We start from the raw sequence: 25057 nt of genomic DNA on the forward strand, positions 1-25057 counted from the left end.
CCGGTAGAGGAATATTTATACCCCACCTTAACAGAAGCTGTACCGGGGAAACCTGTTATTAGTTAGTTTTGTGTGGTGTATATCATATTTTATAGTTTTCTTTTGTATACATTCCCTTGCTTTTAATATATTGTTTGTATATTGTTACAGAATAAAATTTGTATTTTATCAAATCAATTTTGTGGTTATATCAGTACCGAGAAAGTCCATTTAATTTCCTTGGGTGTCTATGTGCATGGGTCAGCTTTGGCAACTACCCTCACATCTTCACTCTCCCCAATTATTTATGTCAATTTGGATGATGGTACTCCTTTTCTGCAATTGAGCACAACTGACTTGGTAACAACTGTTTGAGAAGGGAAAACATTTTCTCTCACTTCCTGTTGAATCTCTGGGACAGGAAGTGAAAGGAAATCTCTCCAATTGGACATAAACAGCAAAAAAATAAAGAAGTATGGCCAAAGCTCTTTGGCCATACGTCTACTATGGGTCATTGGAGTGCAGTTAGTTTTGCAGATTCCTGTGTCTCACATTTAGCATGACGTCACAGAGCCGGCCTAGGCTCTGTGGGGATCTCGACAATAATGACAAAATATGCACAGATGCCTAATCAGAAGCTGGCTCAGCTCTCAGCAAGCCCCCTCCACAGCCCAGCCCTCCAGTGTGCGCTGAAGAGGCAGAGTATAGAGCAAGTGACTGACAGTCACAACTCTCTGCTCAGAGCAGACCCGAAAACTAAGCGATCAGTGGTCTTTAACTGCTCAGTTCTTGGTGTTGAGCTAGCGACGGACAGCTGCATCTGGGATTGGTGCTGCAGCCATCTGAGTATGATTGTTTGTTTTTTTATTATCCTGCACTTCTCTTTTAACTGAAAGAGATTTTAACCCAAATTTAGAAAAAAAATGTTTTGTTATGCATACACTTTAATTAAGGATAACTTATATTCGTACAACTCACTTGTTTTTATTGTTTCCAGTGCCACTGTCACATTAGCCAAGGATATAAGGGAGCCTTTCTGTGGGCTTTCCTGTTGATGTTGATGTAGTGGAAAAACAAAGCTACCAGGGGCCACTGGCACAGAACAATACGCAGAAGAAGGAGTTGCAGCTGCGACATGATTTTGCGGTTTCACCACTGCTAAGGTGGACATAGCATTCAAAGCAACAGAAGAGCCTGTGGTCTTTGCCGATGCCCTAAAAAGTTAAAAAGAAATTGAACTGATACATTTTTGTTGATGCCACATTATCCAACAATGACTATATAATATTTTCCCTGCCAAAATATGTAAAGCTCCCATGTCTTTTTCTGACAAACTTACCCTTTTGCCTCCTGTAGAAGCTGCTGCCCAAGCACTTCTAATTCATGCATCACAATGCCCCCAGCAGGAGAAGCAGGCGCCACCACTGCTGTACATAATGCTGGTGTAGCATTAAACAATGGAGGATAAGTAGTGGGAGTGGAATGGGATGTAATAGTTGGGGCAACAATTGGTTTTGCTGGCTGTGCTAGCAAAGGGATGGCTTTGTTGATCACAGGCTCCAGTGCAGATCCTGTGAAAAAATCTATTTCTTGACTGTCCACCTGTACAAAAGAGTTACATGACAGTTGAGAAAATTAACTTTTGACAACCCTTGCACTAAAATAAGGTAGGATGTCAATTAATATAAAAAGGCAGGCACACATTACTACCTGGAATATATCACACTTAGCGTTCAAAGCTAATTCTGGGGCTCCATTTGAAGGAGGATCATCCAGACCTAAGTGTGGGGGTTAAAGAAAGACATCAAAATGAAACAAAACCAAATATAGCAACACATACTGAATTGTACGTTATATTTTTATTCTATATTTACAGGCCAAAATGTTTGTTTCCAAGAATGGGCATGTATTAGAAGCTATTAGGCCCCATTCACACCTGAGCGTTTTGTAGCTTGAAGCCGAGGGGAAAAAAAATCACTTATTCTCTATGGAGATGGTTCACATCTCCACTCCAAAACGCCTGAAGCCAGAAGCTCCAAAACGCCTGAAGCTCAAACAAGTTCTGGAACTTTTTTTTAGGCAGATTTGGGTGTTTTTCTGCTTGACCTTTTGACCTGTACAAAATCGTGGCAAAAACGCATCAAAATTCGCATTAAAATCGCAACTTTCTGCCTGAAAATGCTATGCTCAGGTGTGAATGGGGCCTTAGAGGGTTGAGTCCTCAAATATCCATAAGTGGGATACAAAAGCAGTAAAATGTCAGCAAAGGATCTAACCCTTACCAACTGTATCAAAAACAAATGACATAACTGCATTTACACATTTTTGTGACATCCAAGAGAAAATATACTGCATATACACGGATCAGCTATAACTTTATGACTACCCATCTAATATTGATTTCTGGTTTCTATATTGACGCTATATTCATACATACTCCTTTATACTTTTCCTTATTGCATACTTGTGGCACAATCTTCTACTAAATATTTCTATTCATGCACTTCTTTTCACTTTATATCTTTATAAATTTTACTAAACTCATATTCACTGTTTTTCTTCCCCTTCCCAATTCTGGGTTTCAGTAGCAATCATATTACCCATACCATTCAAGAATGAGTTTACATAACATTAATGGCAATTGTTTGTATGATCCCAAAACCCCTTTCTGATGATACTTCCTGTGTGAATTATAGGCCTATCTCTCTGTTAAACCTCGATATTAAATTATTAGCAAAAATAATAGCAAAATGCCTCAATAGCATTATAGGAAAATTAATACATAGAGATCAAGTAGGCTTCATGCCAAATAGACAGGCAGGCGATAATATACGCAGGGCAGTGTTATTGGCACATATTGCTAAAAAACGGAAAATCCCTTTATGTTTTCTATCTCTCGATATTAAGAGGGCATTTGACACAGTATCCTGGCAATATATGCAATATTCATTACAAAAATGGGGTTTTGGACCCCACTTTTTAACATGGATCAAAGCATTATATAATAAACCCAAAGCTTATATAAAATATGCTGGATACAAATCTGAAGCCTTTAATATCGAAAGAGGTACCCGACAGGGTTGCCCATTATCTCCCTTATTATTTGCCCTTATACTCGAACCCATGGCCCAATACATCAGAACAAACCAAACTATAACTGGCATTGAAGTAGGAGGTATTACACACAAATTATGTATATTTGCAGACGATATATTACTTTTTCTATCATCACCACAGGTCTCTGGTCCTAACTTAATACCAGCTCTTGATGGATTTGCAGCCCTATCCGGCCTTATGATTAATCCTAAGAAATGCCTAGTGCTTAATATTTCACTCACAAACATGGAATTGATCCCGGCTAGGGCTGCACTCCCATTCACATGGGCAGAAAAATCAATCCCATATCTTGGAATTCATTTAACAGCATCTCATTCTGACTTATTCTCAACCAATTATCCTCCTGTATTAAGACAGATCACAAATCTAATAAAACAATGGTCGCAACTTCCTTTATCCTGGATAGGGAAGATTAATGCAATCAAAATGACTATTCTACCCAAATTGCTTTATCTATTCAGAGTCCTCCCTATTCCAATTCCTTCCTATTTTTTGAGAATAGTACAAAAAAGAGCAACTTCGTTTATATGGGGCTCTTCTAAACCACGTATACCTATACACACACTACATCTTCCCAAAAATAAAGGAGGCCTGGGATACCCTAATTTTACTAACTACTACAGAACAGCACATTTGGCCAGTCTGTCCAAATACCATGCAAAACAGGAAATCCCATTATGGGTATTTATAGCGGCTTCAGAAAATGACCCTCTATTAATATCAAATTTATTATGGCTTGATCCTAAAGACCGCTTTAAAATTCATAATCCCATAACTAAACACTTCTTATCTCTCTGGGATAAACTAAAAACCAAATATCAGTTACAATCTCCACACAATCCTCTCCTTTCTTTTATCAGAAATCCGGCCTTTTATCCGGCATGGATCTACCCAAATTCTTTTATTTCAAATATTTTTTTATTAGATTTAAGAAAAAATTACAACACAGTAGGTTATAGTAATGGTAGCTCGAAAAGTTATACATGTACATAGATGAATTTCAACATAAGAATCATATATCTTAGCATAGTTGTTATGTAAAGACAAATTATATGTCAAAGGTATTAACAATCTGTGGAAGTCTAATTAAAGAATAACCATTCTATTTCGAACTCTGTTTAGCTAAGAAGATGAGGGTGAACCATAACAAGGAAGAAAAGCTGGGAAGGATAGGGGAAGGGGGGTAGGTAAAGGTATGATAGGAGGGATACCCAATTGCTTGTAATGTTCTGTCCTGACATGACCTGTTAATTTTTCGGGAATTGGACTAAGTATGATTGTGGAATTCTCTCCATGGGGCCCATTTTTCATAGAATTTGATTAGTCCACCTGATTTATATGCCATTAATTGTTCCAAAGAATACGTCTCAGACAGTAGGCCCGTCACCTCTTTAACATTCGGGGCCTTGGTTGACTTCCAATGCCTCATGATAATCAATCTTGCTGCAAACAGGGTATGTAAAGCCACATGCCTGAGACTCTTTGGAAAGTTTCCTATGTCGATGCTCAAAATAGCTAATTTAAAGTTAGGTTTAGTTATGAGCCCGGTTAGTTTAGTTATGAGTTTGAACACTGAGTTCCAGAAACTACGTATGTTGGGACAAAACCATAGCATGTGTGATAGAGTTCCTATCAGGCCGCAGCCTCGCCAGCATTGATTATTTTGTTCAGGGGTAAATTTAGCTATTGTGTATGGTGTGTAATACCACCTAAGATGGAGTTTTTGTGCCATTTCCCAATACGTAGCACACTTAGAAAATGACACATTGTTTGATATTGCTTTTTGCCACTGATTGGTTGAGATATCATCGTTCAGTTCTATGGCCCATTTGTTCAGGGGTTTGGTTACACAAAAGGTGAGCTTGTCATGAAGACAGTTATAGAAGTATGATATACCTTTCTTTTTGGGTATTGGGGATGTCCAGAAGTTCCAGGCATCTTGTGAGATCGTTACATTCAAATTCAAATAGGGAGTTAACGTGGATTTTATTTGCGCATATGTGAGAAACTCACCCTTTGGCAACTCATATTTAGATGTTAACTCCTCATGATTTCACCATCCCTAAATAAGGACGCAATTTCTTTGATTCCTTTTAATTCCCATTTGAGAGTTGTTATATTTGGATTAATGAGTCTAAGTACTCCTATGTTGAGTGGGGTATCTATTTGTTTGTTTGTATTATTGCCATGTTGTAGGAATTGTTTCCAAGCTAGAATGGAAGCTGATATGGTAGGATGGTTTAAGCCTGTATTTAATGAGGGGGAAATAGCGTTAGCTAGTAGAAGTGATTGCAGGGTATTCGGTGAGATTGCTGATTGTTCTATACTACTCCATGATTTACAATTTGGTTGTGTAATCCAGAACCTTAATTGGTCTAATAGTGTGGCTGAGTAATAGTCCTTTAAGTCAGGTACCCCCATGCCCCCTGCTTTCTTATGTTTCCGAAGAATATGATGATTGCATCTAGATTTGCCTTTGTTCCATAAGAATGTAGAGAGAATTTTCTGAGAGTTTTTGAAGAAGGCTGCTGGGATCTGGATTGGCAGTGTTCTAAAAAAGTACAAAATTTTTGGTAGGACGGACATTTTAAAAGCTGCCAGTCTACCTGCCCAGGATAGGAAAAACTTACTTATTTTGGTCGTGTCTTTTTGTATTGTTAATAAAAGTGGTACGAAGTTCTCTTTATAAAGATTGGATAGGGGTGATGTTAAGGTAATACCTAGATAGGATAGAGCACCTGAAGACCATGGGTATGTGAATTTGGATTGCAGGGAGGTTTGTAAAGAATTGCTAATGTTAATGCCTAATATGTTAGATTTAGTTTCATTGACTTTATACAGGGAAACTTGGTTAAATTCGGTTAAGATCTGATGTATTTCTGGCAAGGATTCGGCTGGGTCTTCCAGTGTTAAAATAATGTCATCTGCAAAGAGAGTTATTGGGTAATGATCTTCACCCACCTTTATCCCTTTAATGACATTATGGGACCTAATTTTCTCCGCTAGGGGTTCCATTACTAATGCAAAAATGAGCGGGGATAGGGGGCATCCCTGTCTTGTGCCATTTGAAATCATAAAGTTTTTAGAGAATAGACCTTCTGAAAAAACATAGGCAGACGGGACCGTATATAAGGCCGTGATGGCAGAGAAAATTTCACCTATTATACCAAATTTTTCCAGTACTTTAGCCAGGTAACCCCAGTGGACCCTGTCGAAGGCCTTCTCCGCGTCCAAAGTCAACAGCAGAGAAGGCCTTCGAGAGGCCTCCGCCTGGTGGATTAGATTTATGACCCGTCTGGTAGCATCAGGGGCCTGGCGGCCCGGAACAAAGCCCATTTGATCTGGTTTCACCAGATCAGGTAGAAAGGGTTGTAGCCTATTGGAGATAAGTTTCGCGTATATCTTCAGGTCAACATTTAAAAGCGAAATAGGCCTAAAATTTTGTACATATGCGGAGTCCTTCCCCGGTTTTGGTATGGTAATAATGTTTGCAGTTAACATTTCTTCCGGGAAGGAAGCTCTGGACACAGCGGCATTGTATACCCCCTCCATATATTTGGAAAGGGTATTTTGAAAGAATTGGTAATATTCCGACGAAAATCCATCAGGACCGGGTGCTTTATCATGTGGGAGTGATTGAATTATTTTAAGGATTTCTGCTTGTGTAAAGGGCTGGTTGAGAATCAGTCTGTCTTCTGGAGATAGGAGGGGTAAATTAATTGAGTTCAAGAATTTGTCTATGGTATCTGGTGTGGGTTGAGGGATGCCTTCCTGTTGTTTGAGATTATATAGTGTACTGTAATATATCGTCTTGGGGGTTCAGTAATTTTTGTCCTGAATTGGGGTGGAATATGTGGGATAATTTTTGTTTGGCTGTTCTGTTTTTAAGTTGGCTTGCAAGTAATTTACTTGCTTTGTTGCCATGGAGATAAAAGTTTGCTTTTGAAGCTCTTAGTTGCTTAAGGTGTTGGTTTGTTAGGATTTCTCTCAGATCAAGTCTCGCCTGATTGAGTTTCGTCAATATATGTGGAAGAGGATTCAATTTGTGGGTTTGTTCTAATAATTTTATAGATGCAAGTATAGTATTAAGCCGCTGTGACCTAAGCTTCCTAGCGGTGGCACTCTGCTTTATTAATATTCCTCTAATAAATGCCTTGTGCGAATTCCACAGTGTGAAGGGGTCCGCCGTGGACGGAGCGTTTATGTCAAAGAATTCCTGTAGTGCTTTTTGTATTTGTAGCTTGTTCTCAGGCCTAGCCATGAGCACAGCATCATTTCTCCATCTGTTCGCTCTCGTCCCTAGCTTCCCCCTCCCCAGTGAAATGGACACAGGCGCGTGGTCTGACCACGTAATATTTCCAATCTCTGATTGTTGGATCTCCTGCAAAAGAAATTTATCTGTAAAAAAAAAGTCAATGCGGGTGTAGGATTTATGGGCATGAGAAAAAAAGGTAAAGTCCTTTTCTGTGGCGTGTTGACATCTCCACACATCAAATAGGGAAGCTGAGTCCAGGAAGTTCGCTAGGGTTGTTCTGTGAGAACGACTTGGTGAGGAGTTGGACAAGTCCATTTTGCGGTCTGTTATGGCGTTAAAGTCTCCACACAAGATAATGTGACCCTGGCAAGTAGGATGGACCTTTTTCCAAATTTTGTTCAAAGCTGAGATCGGTCTGATATTGGGCAAGTATACGTTGACGATAGTGTAGAGAATATTGTTAATCTGTCCTACTAGCACCAGGTATCTTCCCAGAGGATCCACTGTCAAGGAAGTCAGAGTTAATGCTACTGAGTCTTTTATCGCAATAAGGACTCCTCTTTTTTTTGTTGGAGCATTAGCTTGGAATATATGGGGAAATTTTTTATGGTTGAATGTCGGAGGGTTTTTCGAGGCAAAGTGTGTTTCTTGTAAACAAAAAATGTCACAGTTGAGACGTGCTGCTTCTTTCCATGCTGTTTGTCGTTTAAATGGACTGTTCAGGCCTTTAACATTCAGTGAGGAGATTTTAAATGCCATCTTTAACTTGTTATTACAACTGGCAGAGGATTAAGAAAGTGGGATGTTTAGTTGGTAATCTGTGTTTTAAGGGTATCGCAGGGGTCCTTATTGCGAGTAAGTCCAAATTAGTCAATATGGTGCAACTAGTGCTGGGAGTTGGCAATTGGGTATGTCACAGTCAGATAATGAAGGGAGGATAGGTAAGGAAAAGGGTAAAAGAACCAACTGTTCTTATGGGGACAGGTATCCAAAAATGGAAGGAAAAAAAAAGGTATGGTTCTATGTAGAACCTGAGCGGGTAGTTGTCCGCAACATTCAGGGGAACAACTGCAACTGTGATAAGATTGGATAGCTTATGCATTGTACTAGCTCGCCGGAGCCAAATCAACTTGATTATGAAGATTTTTATCCAGGCCCTAGATTAGTGGAAGGAGACTTGTCATGAGGAGAGGCGTGCAGTGATATCGCCTTGTCTGTAGTTTCAGTGTCTGGATCCAGGATTTGCCAATCACGGAGAATGCGAATGCCCTCTTTTAAGGAATTGATTGTGTAGAGACGATCATCTTTTGTGACAAGGAGTTTTGCCGGGTACCTCCACTGGTAAGAAATGTGGTGGTTTCGCAAGGGCTTCGTTATGGTGGCAAGTTGTCTTCTTTGATGCGTGGTATGAGCAGATAGATCTACAAACAGCGACAGTGACTGCAAATGATTCGGGAGTCGATCTGCATGTCTGAAGGCCGCCATTAATTTCTCCTTCGTCGTGAAGAAGTGGATACGTGCTATCGTATCTCTGGGTGGATGCGCAGGGATGTGCTTAGGTTTTGGTAACCTATGTATGCGGTCGATTAATAAATCTTCTAGCGGGAGGTCTGGTAGGGCGTCCTTCATCACCTCGGTAAAGAAAGACATTAAATCTGTGTTTTTGATTTCTTCGGGGATTCCTCTAATTTTAATATTATTGCGCCTGGAGCGATTTTCCAGATCTGCGATTTTGGTTTTCATCCATGTGATTTCATCTTCATGGGTATTGTGGGCATCTATTAGCTCATTAAAAGTGGAGGCAAAGTCTCCCATTTTATGTTCCACATGTGTGACTCTTTCCCCAATCTCTCTGACTTCTGCTTTAAACTGCTGAGCAAGTGACAAAATGTCTGCATGGAGTGTGCTACGTAAGGATACCAGCATATCTTTCAATGTAGTATCCATCACTGGTTGATTTACTGTGGGGAATTCAGTAATGGAGTCCTGCAGTTCCCTGGTGTCGTCTAGGGGGCTTGTCATGTCACTCACCTCCAGTGTTGAGATCGGTGTGTCCTGGTATTTGAGCTTAGCCTTCACTGGGCTGGAAGAGCAGGAGGAGGACTGGGAGGTTCTGCCTGGCGCCTGATGTGGGTTAGAGAAGTCAGGGGAGAAGTGCTGCAGACGTCTCTCTGTGTCTTTAGTGAAGCCACGTTTGTGCGGCTGGGAGCCGCCGGCGCCATCTTGGCTGGAGGAGCGACGGGGCTGTGAGTAGAAGTCCGTCATTCTTCTAGAGGGATTCCGGTCTTTCTGCTTACGGGGCATGTAGCGGAAGGATGCCCGACCTGCTGGAAGATATTTATGCCTCTTTTTATGGCGCTGGATGACCGTTAAAAGCTCCGGCGAGCTGGCTGTATGCAGAGCAGTGTTTTCAAGCGGCCATCTCCTTCGCTAGCCGTACCCAAATTCTTTTAAAGCTTGGACAACATCAGGCATTCAGACACTAAATGACTTCATAGCATCTAAATCATTCCTTTCATTCCCATCGCTTAGAGAAAAATATGATCTACCAAACTCTGAGATATTTAGATATCTCCAAATTAAAAATTTCTATACACCATTCCTAAAGGGGGATACACCATTATCCCAATTATCCATTTTTGAATCAATCTGTACAAAAGATCCATTTGCTAAAGGTACAATTTCATCACTTTATAATCAATTAGATGGAGTAGCAAATCTTAATAGACCCTCTTACGTTCAGAAGTGGGAGGAGGACCTGGGACGAACTTTAGAAGACACGGACTGGTCTAACATATGGCTCACATCTAAGTCATCTTCACCCAACATCTTAGCACTGGAGACAAATTATAAAGTCCTAACTCGCTGGTACCTTGTACCCGCTAGAGTGGCAAAATATTCACCTAATACCTCAGCTCTTTGTTTTCGAGGATGCCCAGAAATAGGCACATATTTACACATATGGTGGACGTGCCCAGTAATCCAAACCTTCTGGAAGGAAGTCTTCGTGATTGCATCTAAAATATTTAAAAAAATAATACAACCAGATCCATATTTAACTTTACTTAATCTAAAACCGGAATGGTTAACACTCTCTCAATTCAAACTTATGATCCAACTAATAACGGCTGCAAAACAAACAGTGGCCAAGGCATGGAAATCTCCTACATTGGTACTAGCAGAAACAATTCACAGAATGAATAATACAATGTCCCATGCTAAGATGGTAGCCATCGATCAAAATCAAATTCCAAAATTTGAAAAACTTTGGCATCCTTGGATAAAACAACAGTTCCTGTCAAACTTCAATGACTCTGTCATGTTGCCATGGTAACAGATTAAATGACTTACAGAAACACCCATTCTAAGGCTTCAAAGAGAACTAAAAAGAATAATAAACTGACGAGCGGGACAACCTTGTGGACCATACCTCTACCTTTCAACCCTTTTTCTTCTTTCTCTTTCCTTTTCTCCACCTTACGATTAAAGCTCATTATCAGAACTTATTTGACCTATATACACTCTACTTGTAAACAATATGTATAGTAGGTATAAATCATTTAAATACCTACAAAAGTAACTAAGGAAATGATATATATCTTTAATTTAGGTTTACGTGAACCCAATGTTTAATATTTGAAATTTCATGATATTTACCTATATAAACCCTACTGTAAAACAATGAGCTTACTTTATAGATCCTTGTAAACTTACTTTATGTATCTTTATAATATTGTATACTCAATAAACTTCTTTTGACAAGGAAGAATGAGTTTACATTATTATTCATATTTTGTATTTCTTTTATTTTCATTATGTATCCCTATATGCTTTTTTATAGAACCCCATAAGATTGCTACTTTTGTTAACAGTCACCAAGCACTGGAAATCTGCATTTCTCTTGAGGTCCTCCCCTGTACCCCGGGTGGTCACGAATCATATTCCCACAGTTCCCGGTACAAACGCCCCCTAGCAACCCGTTATCCACAACATTACGTGCTACACCTAGAGCTGAGTTGTGAGTATATTAGAAAGGGGTATTTCCTTATTGGGATGGATTCAATTTCCCCCTCTTCCTTTTTCTTTATTAACCTTGCCCAACCATCAGATCTCTTTACAGCTATCCCTAATGCATCTTCTCCTGAGGAAGTGGAGCATACTTGACGAAAGGCGTCAAAATTTTAGGATGCATTTCATTATTACATCATGTATCATGTATTTGATTTTATAAATTTTTGTCCATTGTACCAACTGTACATTGCTGTACAACCAGCTCTTGGTCCATATAATCATGTTTCAAATATGCTGTGATCCAATTGAATCATTGACCCAAGCTTTTTATCATATGTATGTATTGTTGCAATCATGTGTTTTCTACCTAGTTGCTGATAAATTAAAATAAATAATATTGAATAAAATAAAATTGTTCCTAACAACATTTACTTTTTACATTATATCATGTTATGAGTCCACCTGTGTATTTGGATACACTACATTATCATGAGTGAATTATCTGCCATCTAGCTGCCACGCACCTCTTTTAACCGGTTCAATACAGGGCAATTTCACCCCCTTCCTTCCCAGGCCAATTTTTAGTTTTCAGCGATGTCGCACTTTAAACGTCAATTGCGCGGTTGTGCAACGTTGTACCCAAAAAAAATTGACGTCCTTTTTTCCCCACAAATAGAGCTTTCTTTTGGTGGTATTTGATCGCCTCTGCGGTCTTTATTTTTTGCGCTATAAACAAAAGAAGAGCGACAATTTTGAAAAAAACACAATATTTTTTACTTTTTGCTATAATATATATATCCCAATTTTTTTTTTTAAAAACGAATTTTTTCCTCAGTTTTGGCCGATTCGTATTCTTCTACATATTTTTGGTAAAAAAAATCGCAATAAGCGTATATTGATTGGTTTGCGCAAAAGTTATAGCATCTACAAAATACGGGATAGATTTATGGCGTTTTTAAAAAAAATATATTTATTTATTTTTTTAGCGGTGATCGCGATTTTTTTTCATGACTGCGACATTATGGCGGACACATCGGACACTTTTGGCACATTTTTGGGACCATTCACATTTATACAGCGATCAATGCTATAAAATTGCATTGATTACTGTGTAAATTTGACAGGCAGTGAAGGGGTTAACCACTAGGGGGCGGGGAGGGGTTAATATGTTTCCTAGGGAATGCTTCTAACTGTAGGGGGAGGGGACGTACAAGGGGAGGAGACCGATCAGTGTTCCTCCGTTCTGGGAACACAGATCGCTCTCCTCAGAGCTGACAGGCTGTGGATCTGTGTGTTTACACACACAGATCCACGGTTTACCCCGGTTAACCGGCAATCGCGGGTGCCCGGCGGACATCACGGCCGCCGGGCACACGCACCGGGTCCCGTGGAACGCGGCGGGTGCACGCGCTCCCGGCGGCGCGCGCGCGCCCCCTAGGCGGCCGGGAATCCCAGGACGTCATATGTGGATGTCATATGACTATACGCCGGTATTGAAGTGGTTAAAGTCCCAAATTTTTCTTTTTATTTAACTAATATTGATTAGGCTCCTCTTTTTGCCACAAAAACAGCCCCTTTTGCCGCCAAAACAGTCCTGACCTGTTGAGGCATGGACAACACTAGAACTCTGAAGGTATGCTGTTGTATCTGGCACAAGCCAACAGTGGCAGATCCAAGTCCTGTGAGTTGGGAACTTGGATTGGACTTGCTTTTCCAGCACATCCCACAGATGCTTGATTGGACTGAAATCTGGGGAGTCTGGAGGCCAACACCTCAAATGCGTTGTTTTGCTCCTCAAACCATTCTCCAACCATTTTTGCAGTGTGGCAGGGCACATTATCCTGAAAGAGGTCACTGCCATCAAGAATATTGCTTCCATCAAGGGGTGTACTTGGTCAGTAACAATGTTTAAGTAGGTGGTATGTGTGAAATAACATCCCCATGAATGGCAGGACCCAAGGTTTCCCAGCAGAACAATGCCCAAAGCATCAAACTGCTCCCGCCGACTTGCTTTCTTACCATACTGCATCCTGGTGCCATATTTTCCCCAGCTAAGTGTCACATATGCATCCAGCCATCCACATGATGTAAAAGAAAACATGATTCATCAGACCAGGCAACCTTCTTCCATTGCTCCGTGGTCCAGTTCTGATGCTCACATGCCCATTGTAGGTGGTTTTGGCTGTGGACACGGGTCAGCATGGGCACCCTGACCGGTCTGCGGCTATGCAGCCCCATACACAAAAACTTAGATGCCCATTTTTTTGGCCTTTCAATACATCAAACTCAGGAACAACCTGTTTACTTGCTGCCTAATATATCCTAACCTGTCAGTGGTCATAAAGTTATTTCTGATCGGTTTATTGTACATGTATATACAATATATATTTATACTATGACCACCCACCATTACCCGTCAAGGCATGGACTCCACTAGACCTCTGAAGGTGTATTGTGGTATCTGGCGCCAAGTTGTCAGTAGAATGTAAATTGTGAGGTGGGGGCTCCGTGGATGGGACTTATTTTTCCAGCACATCCTAAAGATGCTTGATTGGAGCGAGGTTTGATTCTGGAGAATTTAGAGGCCCCAGGGTTTCCTAGCAGAACATTGACCAAAGCTTCACAATGCCTCTGCTGACTTGCCCTCTTTTCATACTGCATCCAGGTGCCATCTCTTCCCCAGGTAAGTGACACATGTGCACCCGGCCAGCCACATGGTGTAAAAGAAAACGTGATTCATCAGACCAAGCCACCTTCTGCCATTGCTCCGTAGTCCAGTTCTGATGCTCATGTGCCCACTGTAGAAGCTTTTGGCTGTGGACACGGGTCAGCATGTGCACCTTGACCAGTCTGCAGCTACACGACACCATACGAAGCAAACTGCAAAGCATTTTTGTATTCTGACACCTTTCTATTGGAACCAGCATTAACTTATTCAGCAATTTGAGCTACAATAGCTCTTCTTTTGGATTGAACTACACAGGCCAGCCTTCGTTCCCCACGAACATCAATGAGCCTTGGCTGCCCATGACCTTGTCGCCAGTATTCCTTCACTGCAGACCACAAGAGCTTCATTTTTGTAGTTGCCCTGACCCAGTCATCTAGCCATTACACTTTGAACCTTGTCAAAGTCACTCAAACCCTTACACTTGTCGATTTTTTTTCTGCTTTTAACACATCAACTTCAGGGGAAACATGTTCATATCTTGCCTAATATATCCCACCCACTTTCAGATGCCATTGTAACAAGATAATTAATGTTATTCACATTACCAATCAGTGGTTATAATGTTTTTGCTGAAAGGTGTATATTGCAAAACAGATCCCAAGATTTATTCTACCAAATATGGAGATCAACACATCCCAGCAAATACCTTAAAACTACAAATTACCGTATTTATCGGCGTATAACACGCACTTTTTCCCCCTTAAAATCAGGGGAAAATCGCGGGTGCGTGTTATACGCCGATCCCCTGCGATCCTGAGCTGCCAGATCTAAAAAATCGCCGACCGCGATTTGAAAATGGCGCCGAAATACACAGAGCCGGTCCTCGGCTCTTCTCGGCCACTTTCGGGCTTCACTCGAGCGCCGCTCGAACCTAGCCGAGTGTACTCGGCTAGGTTCGGATAGCTCCGCTCACAGTCACGCCCATCCCGGGCGGGACTACGAGTGGAGCCGAAAGTGAACGAGAGCCGCCGAGAAGAGCCGAGGACCGGCTCTGTGTATTTCGGTGCCGGCGGCGCCATTTTCAAATCGCGGTCTGCGATTTTGAAGCCCAGTATGGCAGGGTATCGAAGGCTGCACTAGGGCAAGGCTGCACTGACAAGGCTGCACTGGGGAAGGCTGCACTAACAAGCCTGAACTGGGGCAAGGCTGCACTGGGGCAGGCTACACTGACAAGGCTGCACTGGGGAAGGCTGCACTGGGGAAAGCTGCACTGACAAGGCTGCACTAACAAGGCTGCACTGGGGAAGGCTGCACTGACAAGGCTGCACTGACATGGCTGCACTGGGGCAATGCTGCACTGAGAAGGCTGCACTGGGGCAAGGCTGAACTGAGAAGGCTGCAATGATGGGCATTTAGGCTGGGTTCACACTGCTGCAGTGCGAATTTACCGCGATTTTACCGCGAATTTACTGCGATTTTACCGCGATTTTACCGCGAATTTCAGGAGTTGGATATAGCTGCGATTGATAGTCTAGCCAATGGAATCATAATGTAAAAAAAAAAAGGGTCTTAACTTCCTGTGTACTTCCTGGTTTTTGTGGAGAGTAGTGTGGTGGAATTCGCACATATGTGAACCAATCAATGCGATTCAAGAACGATTTACATTGATGTCTATGGAGACTAAATTCGCAACGCAACGCAGTAAACTCGCACAGGACCTTTTTTTCACGCAGGTTATATTCGCAACGCGTCGATGTGAACGGCACTAATGTTAATCTATGTAATTTAAATGACTTGCGAATTTGAGCGATCGCAACGGCTCAAATTCGCAATAGAATTCGCAGCAGTGTGAACCTAGCCTTAAATGTAAGTTTTTTTCCCTTCAACTTCCCTCCTAAAAGTTTTTTTCCTTAAAATTCCTAAACTTGGGGTGCGTGTTATACGCCGGTGCGTGTTATACGCCGATAAATACGGTAATTGAATTCCTTAAAAATGAACAGAATAGAGTTTTCCCAGAGGTAATGTATTTCAACAAACAGCGTCAACACTCGTGACCCCTGTGGAAGCTCTGCTGTGTTCACTTTAATGGACTTAAAATGGACTTGTAAAAAGAAATGCAAATTGTATGGCTGAATTTGCATCACATTCGGACCAAACTCGTGCAGGACCTTTTTTTTTGTCTGCACCAGAATCAAATCACATGGGTGTTCACACCCATGCGATCCAATTCCTGTCTGAATTCACAGTTCGCACTGCGATCTGTGAACCAATCTGGGGGTGTCATTAAGGCTCAGTTCACACTAGATGTGGCATGAATTTGCTGCAAACTTGCGCCCAATTCGCTACAAATTCGCACCACATCTAAATTGCAAACCTGTTCATGCGAACTGATTGCAGAGTGTTCAGTTTGCAAAACGCAGCGCGATTTGCCATGCAATCCGATTCTGGTGCGCACCAAAAAAAAAAAAGGGTCCTGCATGAGTTTGGTCCGAATGAGATGCAAAATAAGCCATTCAGCTTGTATAGCTGAAATTCGCATCGCACAGAAATCGCATGTGATGTGCACAGCAATGTGGTGCGAATCACATGAGATGTCTGGCATCGCACTAGTGTGAACCGGTCCTAACTTTGTATTGACACTCCCAGTGGTTCGCATAGGGCAGTGTGAACCACCGGTGATTCAGGTGCGATGCGGGAACCCGCACTGGATTCCCAGGGTTTCCGCATTGTACCAGTGTGAACCGAGCCTTAAAGTACCATAATTGCTGAGATGTACTAATCACTTTGTTTGGGAAAGTAACTACTGTGAATTGAGAACATTGAACATGCGTTTCTAGGATACAGCTGGCCAAATCTGCATTAGATGGATGAGCTATTTTTCTGTTGCTCAGTCAAGATTTATTCTACCTGATTATTCTAACAGTAATATTAAGGTAGAGAAGATTGTTACCTAGGTGTAGCAGCTCCTCATCAAGCAAACACACAGAGTTGGATGCACTGCTCATTTGAATTAAAGTCTGATCTATTGGAGTGGATCGCATGTGGGAGTGTGTAGGTATGATTGGAGGAGGAGGAAGGATGGGAATCAGTGCTGACGGAGACTTTTCTGCTACAGGAAGTGGCTCTGAATCCACAACCGGAGAGGAAGACTCGTACCCTCCTAAATCAATGAGTGTTGAGAAGTCTGTGCTGGACTCTGCCTCTGCTAGATAAAAGAATGAAATTATTAGCATTGATTCCGAGAAGGTGTGCTTTATTATGTATTCGTTGACTTGTGCATACAGGCGGTCCCTGGGTTACAAACAAGAAGGTCTGTAGTTTTGTTCTTAAGTTGAATCTGTTTGTAAGTCGGAACAGGTACATTTTTTAAGTGTAGCTCCAGCCAAAAAAACTATTTGTAAGCTTTTTGGATAACATAGGGTAGGGTTGACACCCCTGTAACGTTTGTTTTGCTGTCTGTGCCCCTGTCCAGAAGATTTCACCTCACTTTCTGTCCCAATGACAATTGGATTTTGATAATATTGGATTGTTGTAGAAACAATCCTTGGTGATAAAACATCAGTGGAGACCCCTTTTTCCCATGATAACTCTTACAGGAGGGAATTTCCCTTCCTAGGGGTAGATTTCCTCTCACTTCCTGTTGTCTCCCTCCATTTGTAAGTAGGAGTTGTTTGTAAGTTGAATGTTTGTAACTAGGGGACCGCCTGTATTTAAAAAGCCAGAATTGGTGTCAGTTACCTTTACTGTGCGCGGTCTCTGGGAGCTCCAGTTCCCCATTGATGTCTTGCCCTTCAACAATCTTCTTGAACAGACTGATAGCGCGTGATAAATTGTCACTAGCTTGGAGAATATCCCCTGTGAGAGATCAGGACATTCATAAATTTACTTATCTTCAATATTACATATCAGTAATATATTATATTCTAAAAAGGTAATAAATTTGATTGACAGCGAAGAAAACACAGATCTCTGGATACCTAAATGAACATGTTTTGAACATTTATACCAGGAAAAATTATGATTATAAAGATCATTTCTCACCCAAGCTACTATCATTGTCTTCAGTTTCACTAGCCATTTTAAACAAAGTGAGTCTCTTCGCTTCACATCTCTCAAACAGTTCCTAAAACAAAAGCAAAGAGGTGAAGAATGTGTAGACAAAACATCCATAGACATTTTGTTCAATTATCATAGCCCAGCTTGAAGTAATTCTAGTCATGCAAGTACAGTGGGGCGTGAAGAATAAGGTCTAAAGCCGGCCCATACATGGGTCGAAATCCAAACAAATTTTCTTTTGAAAATCAGAGATTTAGTGCGTTTTGTGATCCGATTATGCCATCATTGATTTTGAAATTCGACCGACCAAGCCTTCAATTTCACCTCACGTTACTGCAGAAATGAATTTTCGTGGCCAGGAATCGTCTTTTCTTTCTGGGAATTTTCTTTCCTAGCGCTTATGCACATTTCTGTTCTGATTATATTTCTCATATGATTCTCCCATTGATTAGAAATGTGTTTGTTCTTCAAAAAATTTCCAACATGCCTGATAAGTCAAATTCGATGGCCGCACGAAAATTGTCCATTGCTGCAGCCCACTAATGGTGCGAAATCCAAAAGAAATTTGACCCATGTATGGCCTGCTTAAGGGTGTTTTCTTCTTGCAAATATGGTGCTCATGATAGAGATTTACTGAAATGTGAGATATATTCACTGAGATTTGGACTGTGATTTTGACCTGTGCTGGCATGCACGTAACTGATGTTCTCCCTGTGCCCTGGTTCACACTGATGCAATACAGGGAGCGCACAAGTTTCTCTGCGTTTCCCCACACTGCATCGCACTGCACATGCAATCTGCTGTGGTTGTCAATGTTAGATTAACAACACCCCGAAACAGGTTGCAAAATGCATGTGGTGCGATTCAGGTGCGATTGTGGGCACCCAATACCTATGAAACCTAGTGGTGACATCATCACTGTGCTGCACATAATCTGTTATGAGACCTCCTTATATTAAACTATGTACACACTAAAATCATCAATCAAGCAAAGCAAGTGATCAAGAACGAGCTCTGTCACCGGTTCTGCCGTCCTACGAGTCAGCGTGTGTCTCCTTGCAGACACCACGATCGCTTCCTGGTATGGAGCCGGCCGTTGGTGGAGCACAAAACGTCACTTCCGGGGATGACGTGTGGGTCACGCCCTTACGTGTTTCGTCATTTTCGACTTCGACAGAGGGGGTGACCACATGACCTCAAGATGAGCTTATATCTCCCCGCCTTCTAGTGCATCTGCCAATCCAGCATCCGCAGCCATAAATGACAGGTGCTTGTCACCATTGCAAAAATAGACGCTGCCGGCCTGATACATAGAGAGAGACGGGAGGATACAAATTAATGCAATAGTATAGCCTAATAAAATCCTAGTTTAAACATTAACTATCTAGTTATGTGATATTGGAATATATATTTTATCCCAGGGAATGGTAGTTTACATTGTTATATCCATTCGTAATGCTTTATTTTATTAATCTGTCACCTATTATGTATGCCAGCTTAAGGCGCTATCATTTTGATAATTTAGAGTGCATTTGATTCACCGTTGTTTTTAAAATGTTTAAACTAGGATTTTATTAGGCTATACTATTGCATTCATTTGTATCCTCCCGTCTCTCTCAGGCCGGCGGGTCTATTTTTGCCACGGTGACAAGCACCTGTCATTTATGGCTGCGGACGCTGGATTGGCAGATGCACTGGAGGGTGGGGAGATATAAGCTCATCTTGATGTCATGTGGTCACTCCCTCTATTGAAGTTAGAAATGACGAAACGCGTAAGAGCATGACCCACACGACATCCCCGGAAGTGACGTTTTGCGCTCCACGGATGGCCAGCTCCATACCAGGAAGCGATGGTGGTGTCTGCAAGGAGACACACGCTGACTCGTTGGATAGCGTAAACGGTGACAAAGCCGATGCTTCGTTCGGGTCCCTGATCTAGTAACCCGGAAGTGATGTCATAACATCACTTCCCGGGTTACTGGCACCTTAAAGGCACCATTATTCAAAAAAAGAAGGTATTCAAAAATGCCAATCTTGACATTTTGAATACTTTCAAGTGCAGAGGAGGGGTTTGGTGTCTTATAGACCCCCAATCCTTCCATAAAGAGTACCTGTCACTTACTATTACTGTCACAAGGGATGTTTACATTCTTTGTGACAGCAATAACAGTGATAAAAAAAGTGTAAAAATAAAAATTTTAAATGTACAGAATATCGGCACATAATATCGGCTATCGGCCTGAGAGGTGGCCGAAATATCGGTATAGGTATCATATCGGCACCGAAAAAACGATCGGTCGATCCCTACTCTATCAGCAGATAGATTGGGGACCATGGAAGAAGGGGAGGATCACAGAAGACAGGATCAAACAGCACTTTTACACAATGCAGAGGATTAACCCTTTAGGTTCCCCGTGAGTATAACAAACATGCTTTACTGCATATACAGACTGATTTTACTGTTGTGGGTTTAGTAACAATTTAACTATAATGATCACCTTCTGATCAATATCTTACCCTAATAAGTTCCTTGTCCCCCTCCGAGGACTCTTCTTTACTGTAATGTGTCAGCATCTCTTGCAGCAGCTTCACATTATTATTCACTTCCTCCAGGGTGTGAACACGCTTACTAGCCTTCTGCATTCTCACCTCATCCTGCACAATGCACACATACACATTGGCGTTACACAATATATAGAATATACGAGATTGCAGTTAATGGAGAAAGTTGAGAAATGGAGACATTCAGTGCACATCCTGATCCAACTACAGCTACTTCTATAGCTAACTGGCATTAAAGAAACACCAGTAAAACCAAAATAAGCCAGGCCATAGATGGTTTGAACTGCTGAACAGGCCAAGATTCAAACCATGTATGGGCAGGCTGAATTGACCCAAATTGATTGATCGATCAACTTGGGAACGACCAGACTGCCAGATTTTACATGTAATTATCGCTAGCAGCTGTTATAGCAGCTAGCATAAATCATTGTGTTCTCCCTGCTTGAGAACACAATGGGTCAGCGGGGAGGGATTCCCCCATCAACACGGACTGTGCTGATGGGGAAATCGAAAAAAATTTGCTCGTTTATGGCCGGCCTAATACTGTGTGCATGTAAATGTATTTATCGGCTTGACAAAACGGCTTCACACAAACCTATTACACATAAGGTAGGTGTATTAATAGGTGTCCGTACATGGCTGTAAGGAAACAAACCTTTCAATATACAGGCACCATTATCAAAGCCCAGCCAAGTTAGAAATAAAAGTTATGGAAGATATCTGAGCATGCCAATAACAGATCAAGCTCTACCTGCATGACATCCTCAGTAGGCTCATTATTTTATAACAGTAGGTTATAAATAGAGTTTAGAGGCATTAAATAATTATATTAATTCCATCTTCAGTTATAGCCTTCAAACTGTTCAATGTTTCCAGCACAGCATACTGCTGAGGGGACGGGTCTACCAGATGTACGGCTGCCAAATAATTGCTTGTATCATTGTAACATCAGCATTTACCATACATGGGAAAGCTGTGAAGCTGCAGAAGGCCAACATAAAGCAATACTCAAATAAGAGGGTTTTCTGATTTAGAAGACCCTTTGAGATTATTAAAGCAGCAGCAAGAAAAGTCATAATAGCAAAGAATCAGGCATGAAGTATGGAAAGGCCATGGAGACGGACCATCCAACAGCCCTAAGGATTTTCTGAAAAAAATGACCGAAACCGGAAGTGACTAAATCCTCTTTGCTTGTGGTTTCTAACGTCACACAGTGAGAGGAACAACATCTGTTCCTCTCACTGTGTCTAAGGAACCAGATGCCACTGGTCGCATCCTTGACGGGCAGCCTAATCGTTTGGGAGAGCCCAGTAAAGGTGGCAGGGAGGGGGCTGCAAAAGTAATCCAGAAGCTCTTTAGCCGCTCTGCCTCGGATTACTTTTACCAGCTTCAGAATCACCGGCTTAAAAAAATTATATCTTGGTCATCGCTGCAGTAATGACAGTGGTATCACCTTTCCCATCCAGTGATATCCAGGCATGTCACTGGGCAGAAAGTGGTTAAAGAATACTTCCAACACAAACCGTATTACCTTCTAATAACACGGTAATGTCCGGCCCACTGCAAGAAGGGAGCAAGTCATAAGGGACTAATTATACTTTTTCACACAATTTTCCCCCCGGGATTCCCCCCTCCTTCCTATGGAATTCAACTAGGAAAACCTGTGAATCCTGGGTGAAATGTGTGTGAATCTTGTGTGAACACTTTGACAAAAAAACCCCACAGAGTTACAAACAACAGGGGTGCTTCCAGTTTTTAAAAACTACAAATTATACTCTCAACAATTTTGAAAAGCGCAACATAAAATGAAATATTTGAAGAAAGGTCCACAGACGATATAATTGTGGTAATAAATGCTCTATGCCAGTGGTTCTTAATCTCAGTCCTCAAGTACCCCCAACAGGCCATGTTGGCAGGTTTTCCTTCTATCTTGCACAGGTGCTTTAACCGCTTGCCGACCAGAGCACAACGATATACGTCGGCACAATGGCACGGCTACGCAAATGGGCATACCTGTACGTCCCCTTAAAATCGCGGGCTAGTAGGTGCGCATGTGCTGCCGGCGGGGCACGCGCCCGCCGCGTGAGCATGTGATCGTGACACGGAGAGGCAGAACGGGGATATGCCTATGTAAACAAGGCATTTCCCTGTTCTGCCTAACAACATGACAGGGATCTACTGCTCCCTGTCATCGGGAGCAGTGATCTCTGTCATGTTCTAGTGAGCCCATCACCCCTACATTTAAAACACAGTGAGAGGAACACAGTTAACCCCTTGATCGCCCCCTAGTGTTAAACCCCTTCCCTGCTAGTGTCATTTACACAGTTAATCAGTGCATTTTTATAGCACTGATCGCTGTATAAATGTCAATGGTCCCAAAATAGTGTCAAAAGAGTCCAATGTGTCCGCCGCACATGTCGCAGTCACGATAAAAATAGCAGATCGCCGTCGTTACTAATAAAAAAAAAAATTAATAATAAAAATGCCATAAATCTATCCCCTATTTTGTAGACGCTATAAATTTTGCGTAAACCAATCAATATACGCTTATTGCATTTTTTTTTTTTACCAAAATTATGTAGAAGAATACATGGGCCTAAACTGAGGAAGAAATTTGTTTTTTTATATATTTTTGGGGGATATTTATTATAGCAAAAAGTAAAAAAAAAATTGCTTTTTTTTCAAAATTGTCCCTTTTTTTGTTTATAGCGCAAAAAATAAAAACTGCAGAGGTGAACAAATACCACCAAAAGAAAGCTCTATTTGTGAGAAAAAAAGGACGTCAATTTTCTTTGGGTGCAACGTCGCACGACCGCGCAATTGTCAGTTAAAGTGACGCAGTGCCGTATCGCAAAAAGTTCTTTGGTCAGGAAGGGGTAAATCCTTCTGGGGCTGAAGTGGTTAAATCAGAATCAATGGTTTGGTATTTTGGACAGCTATTTTATCTAAGAGAAATTCCCAAAACATGGCCTGTTGGGGGTACTTGAGGACTGAGATTGAGATTCACTGCTAGACTTCAATGTAACACATAATTTTTGCTACTTTCATACATGCTATATAATTGTGTGGGCAATGTCTTACTGATGGACCAGTAGGTGTTCACTCACCTCTTTTACCATAGATTTAATCAACTTGTTGGCTTCCTGCAGGTCATCTGGATTCTTACTTTTCAGCAATCTGGCCAACAACTGAAATAGCAATATAAACATACTGTGTTAAGAAAATCAGAAAAAGAAAAAAGGGGAAAAAATACACACAAAAACTTTTTATTACCTTAGATCTCTCATCATCATCAAAAATTGGATTTTTAGGGCGGACTGGAGGTGATGGGATCAAAGTGTGGTCCACTGGGATTACTGGGTCTGACAGAACAATACCTGGCATAGGGAACCAAAGTGGAATACAGCTGAAACATCAGTTTAAAGCTAGGTAAAATTCAAAGTGTTTTTTTTCTTTTTTTTACTAATGTGCAGATTAGTGTATGTGAATTTGGGGCATAACCTATACTGGTGGCCAGATTTAACAAATTATATTTATTCACATTTCGAGCCTATGGTTTCAACAATCCATACATACAACATATTTTTAAAGACAGGCTTTCTTTTGCCAGTACTGTCTTGTGAAAAAGATTTTATTTTCTATGCAATGTATAGATAAAAAAACTAAAAATTAAAAAAAAAAATAAAAATAGTGTTACTGTAAAAAGAAAAAGTGCACATTTTATTCTATAATCTGTCCTAATATTATTAATAAAAAATTATGTTTGAGGTACAAAGCACTGTGAAAATATTATACAAAATAGCTTCCATTTCCCCACCCTTTTCATCTTCTCATCCTACCCCCTTTTCCCCAACAAGTACCCCCCCATTTTGATTGGTTATTTGTAATTTTTCTCTTATAAAGAGATGGCTTACTGTGAAGATATTTACTGTTAAGCAATCTAAGCAATCTCTGTTAGTTACATAGTAGGTGAGGTTGAAAAAAGACACAAGTCCATCAAGTCCAATCTACGTGTGTGATTATGTCAGTATTACATTGTATATCCCTGTATGTTGCGGTCGTTCAGGTGCTTATCTAATAGTTTTTTAAAACCATCAATGCCCCCCCCGCTGAGACCACCGCCTGTGGAAGGAAATTCCACATCCTTGCCGCTCTTACAGTAAAGAACCCTCTATGCAGTTTAAGTTTAAACCTCTTTTCTTCTAATTTTAATGAGTGGCCACTTTTTTTATTGAACTCCCTTCCGCGAAAAACTTTTATGCCTATTGTGGGGTCACCAGTACGGTATTTGTAAATTGAAATCATATCCCCTCTCAAGCGTCTCTTCTCCAGAGAGAATAAGTTCAGTGCTCGCAACCTTTCCTCATAACGAACATCCTCCAGACCCTTTATTAGCTTTGTTGCCCTTC

At 41.2% G+C, this 25057-nt stretch overlaps 1 protein-coding gene across 2 annotated transcripts in view; it reads right to left on the bottom strand.

Moving 5' to 3' along the window:
* The window catches only part of GGA3 (golgi associated, gamma adaptin ear containing, ARF binding protein 3), a 93090-nt gene that overhangs the window by 24242 nt on the left and 43791 nt on the right, over positions 1–25057 (bottom strand). The window contains exons 6-14 of one of the 2 annotated variants that reach the window (XM_073608145.1): positions 23922–24025; positions 23756–23836; positions 20604–20741; positions 18072–18153; positions 17769–17885; positions 16981–17232; positions 1690–1757; positions 1319–1581; positions 958–1193 (exon numbers count right to left, since the gene is read on the bottom strand). In XM_073608145.1, coding sequence (XP_073464246.1) covers positions 958–1193; positions 1319–1581; positions 1690–1757; positions 16981–17232; positions 17769–17885; positions 18072–18153; positions 20604–20741; positions 23756–23836; positions 23922–24025 — 1341 coding nt within the window. Of the gene's footprint in view, positions 1–957; positions 1194–1318; positions 1582–1689; positions 1758–16980; positions 17236–17768; positions 17886–18071; positions 18154–20603; positions 20742–23755; positions 23837–23921; positions 24026–25057 lie in introns of both variants that reach the window. The other variant, XM_073608144.1, reaches the window with a different exon arrangement.

This window comes from Aquarana catesbeiana, linkage group LG12, assembly GCF_042186555.1.
Source record: "Aquarana catesbeiana isolate 2022-GZ linkage group LG12, ASM4218655v1, whole genome shotgun sequence".
NCBI classification, from domain to species: Eukaryota; Metazoa; Chordata; class Amphibia; order Anura; family Ranidae; genus Aquarana; species Aquarana catesbeiana.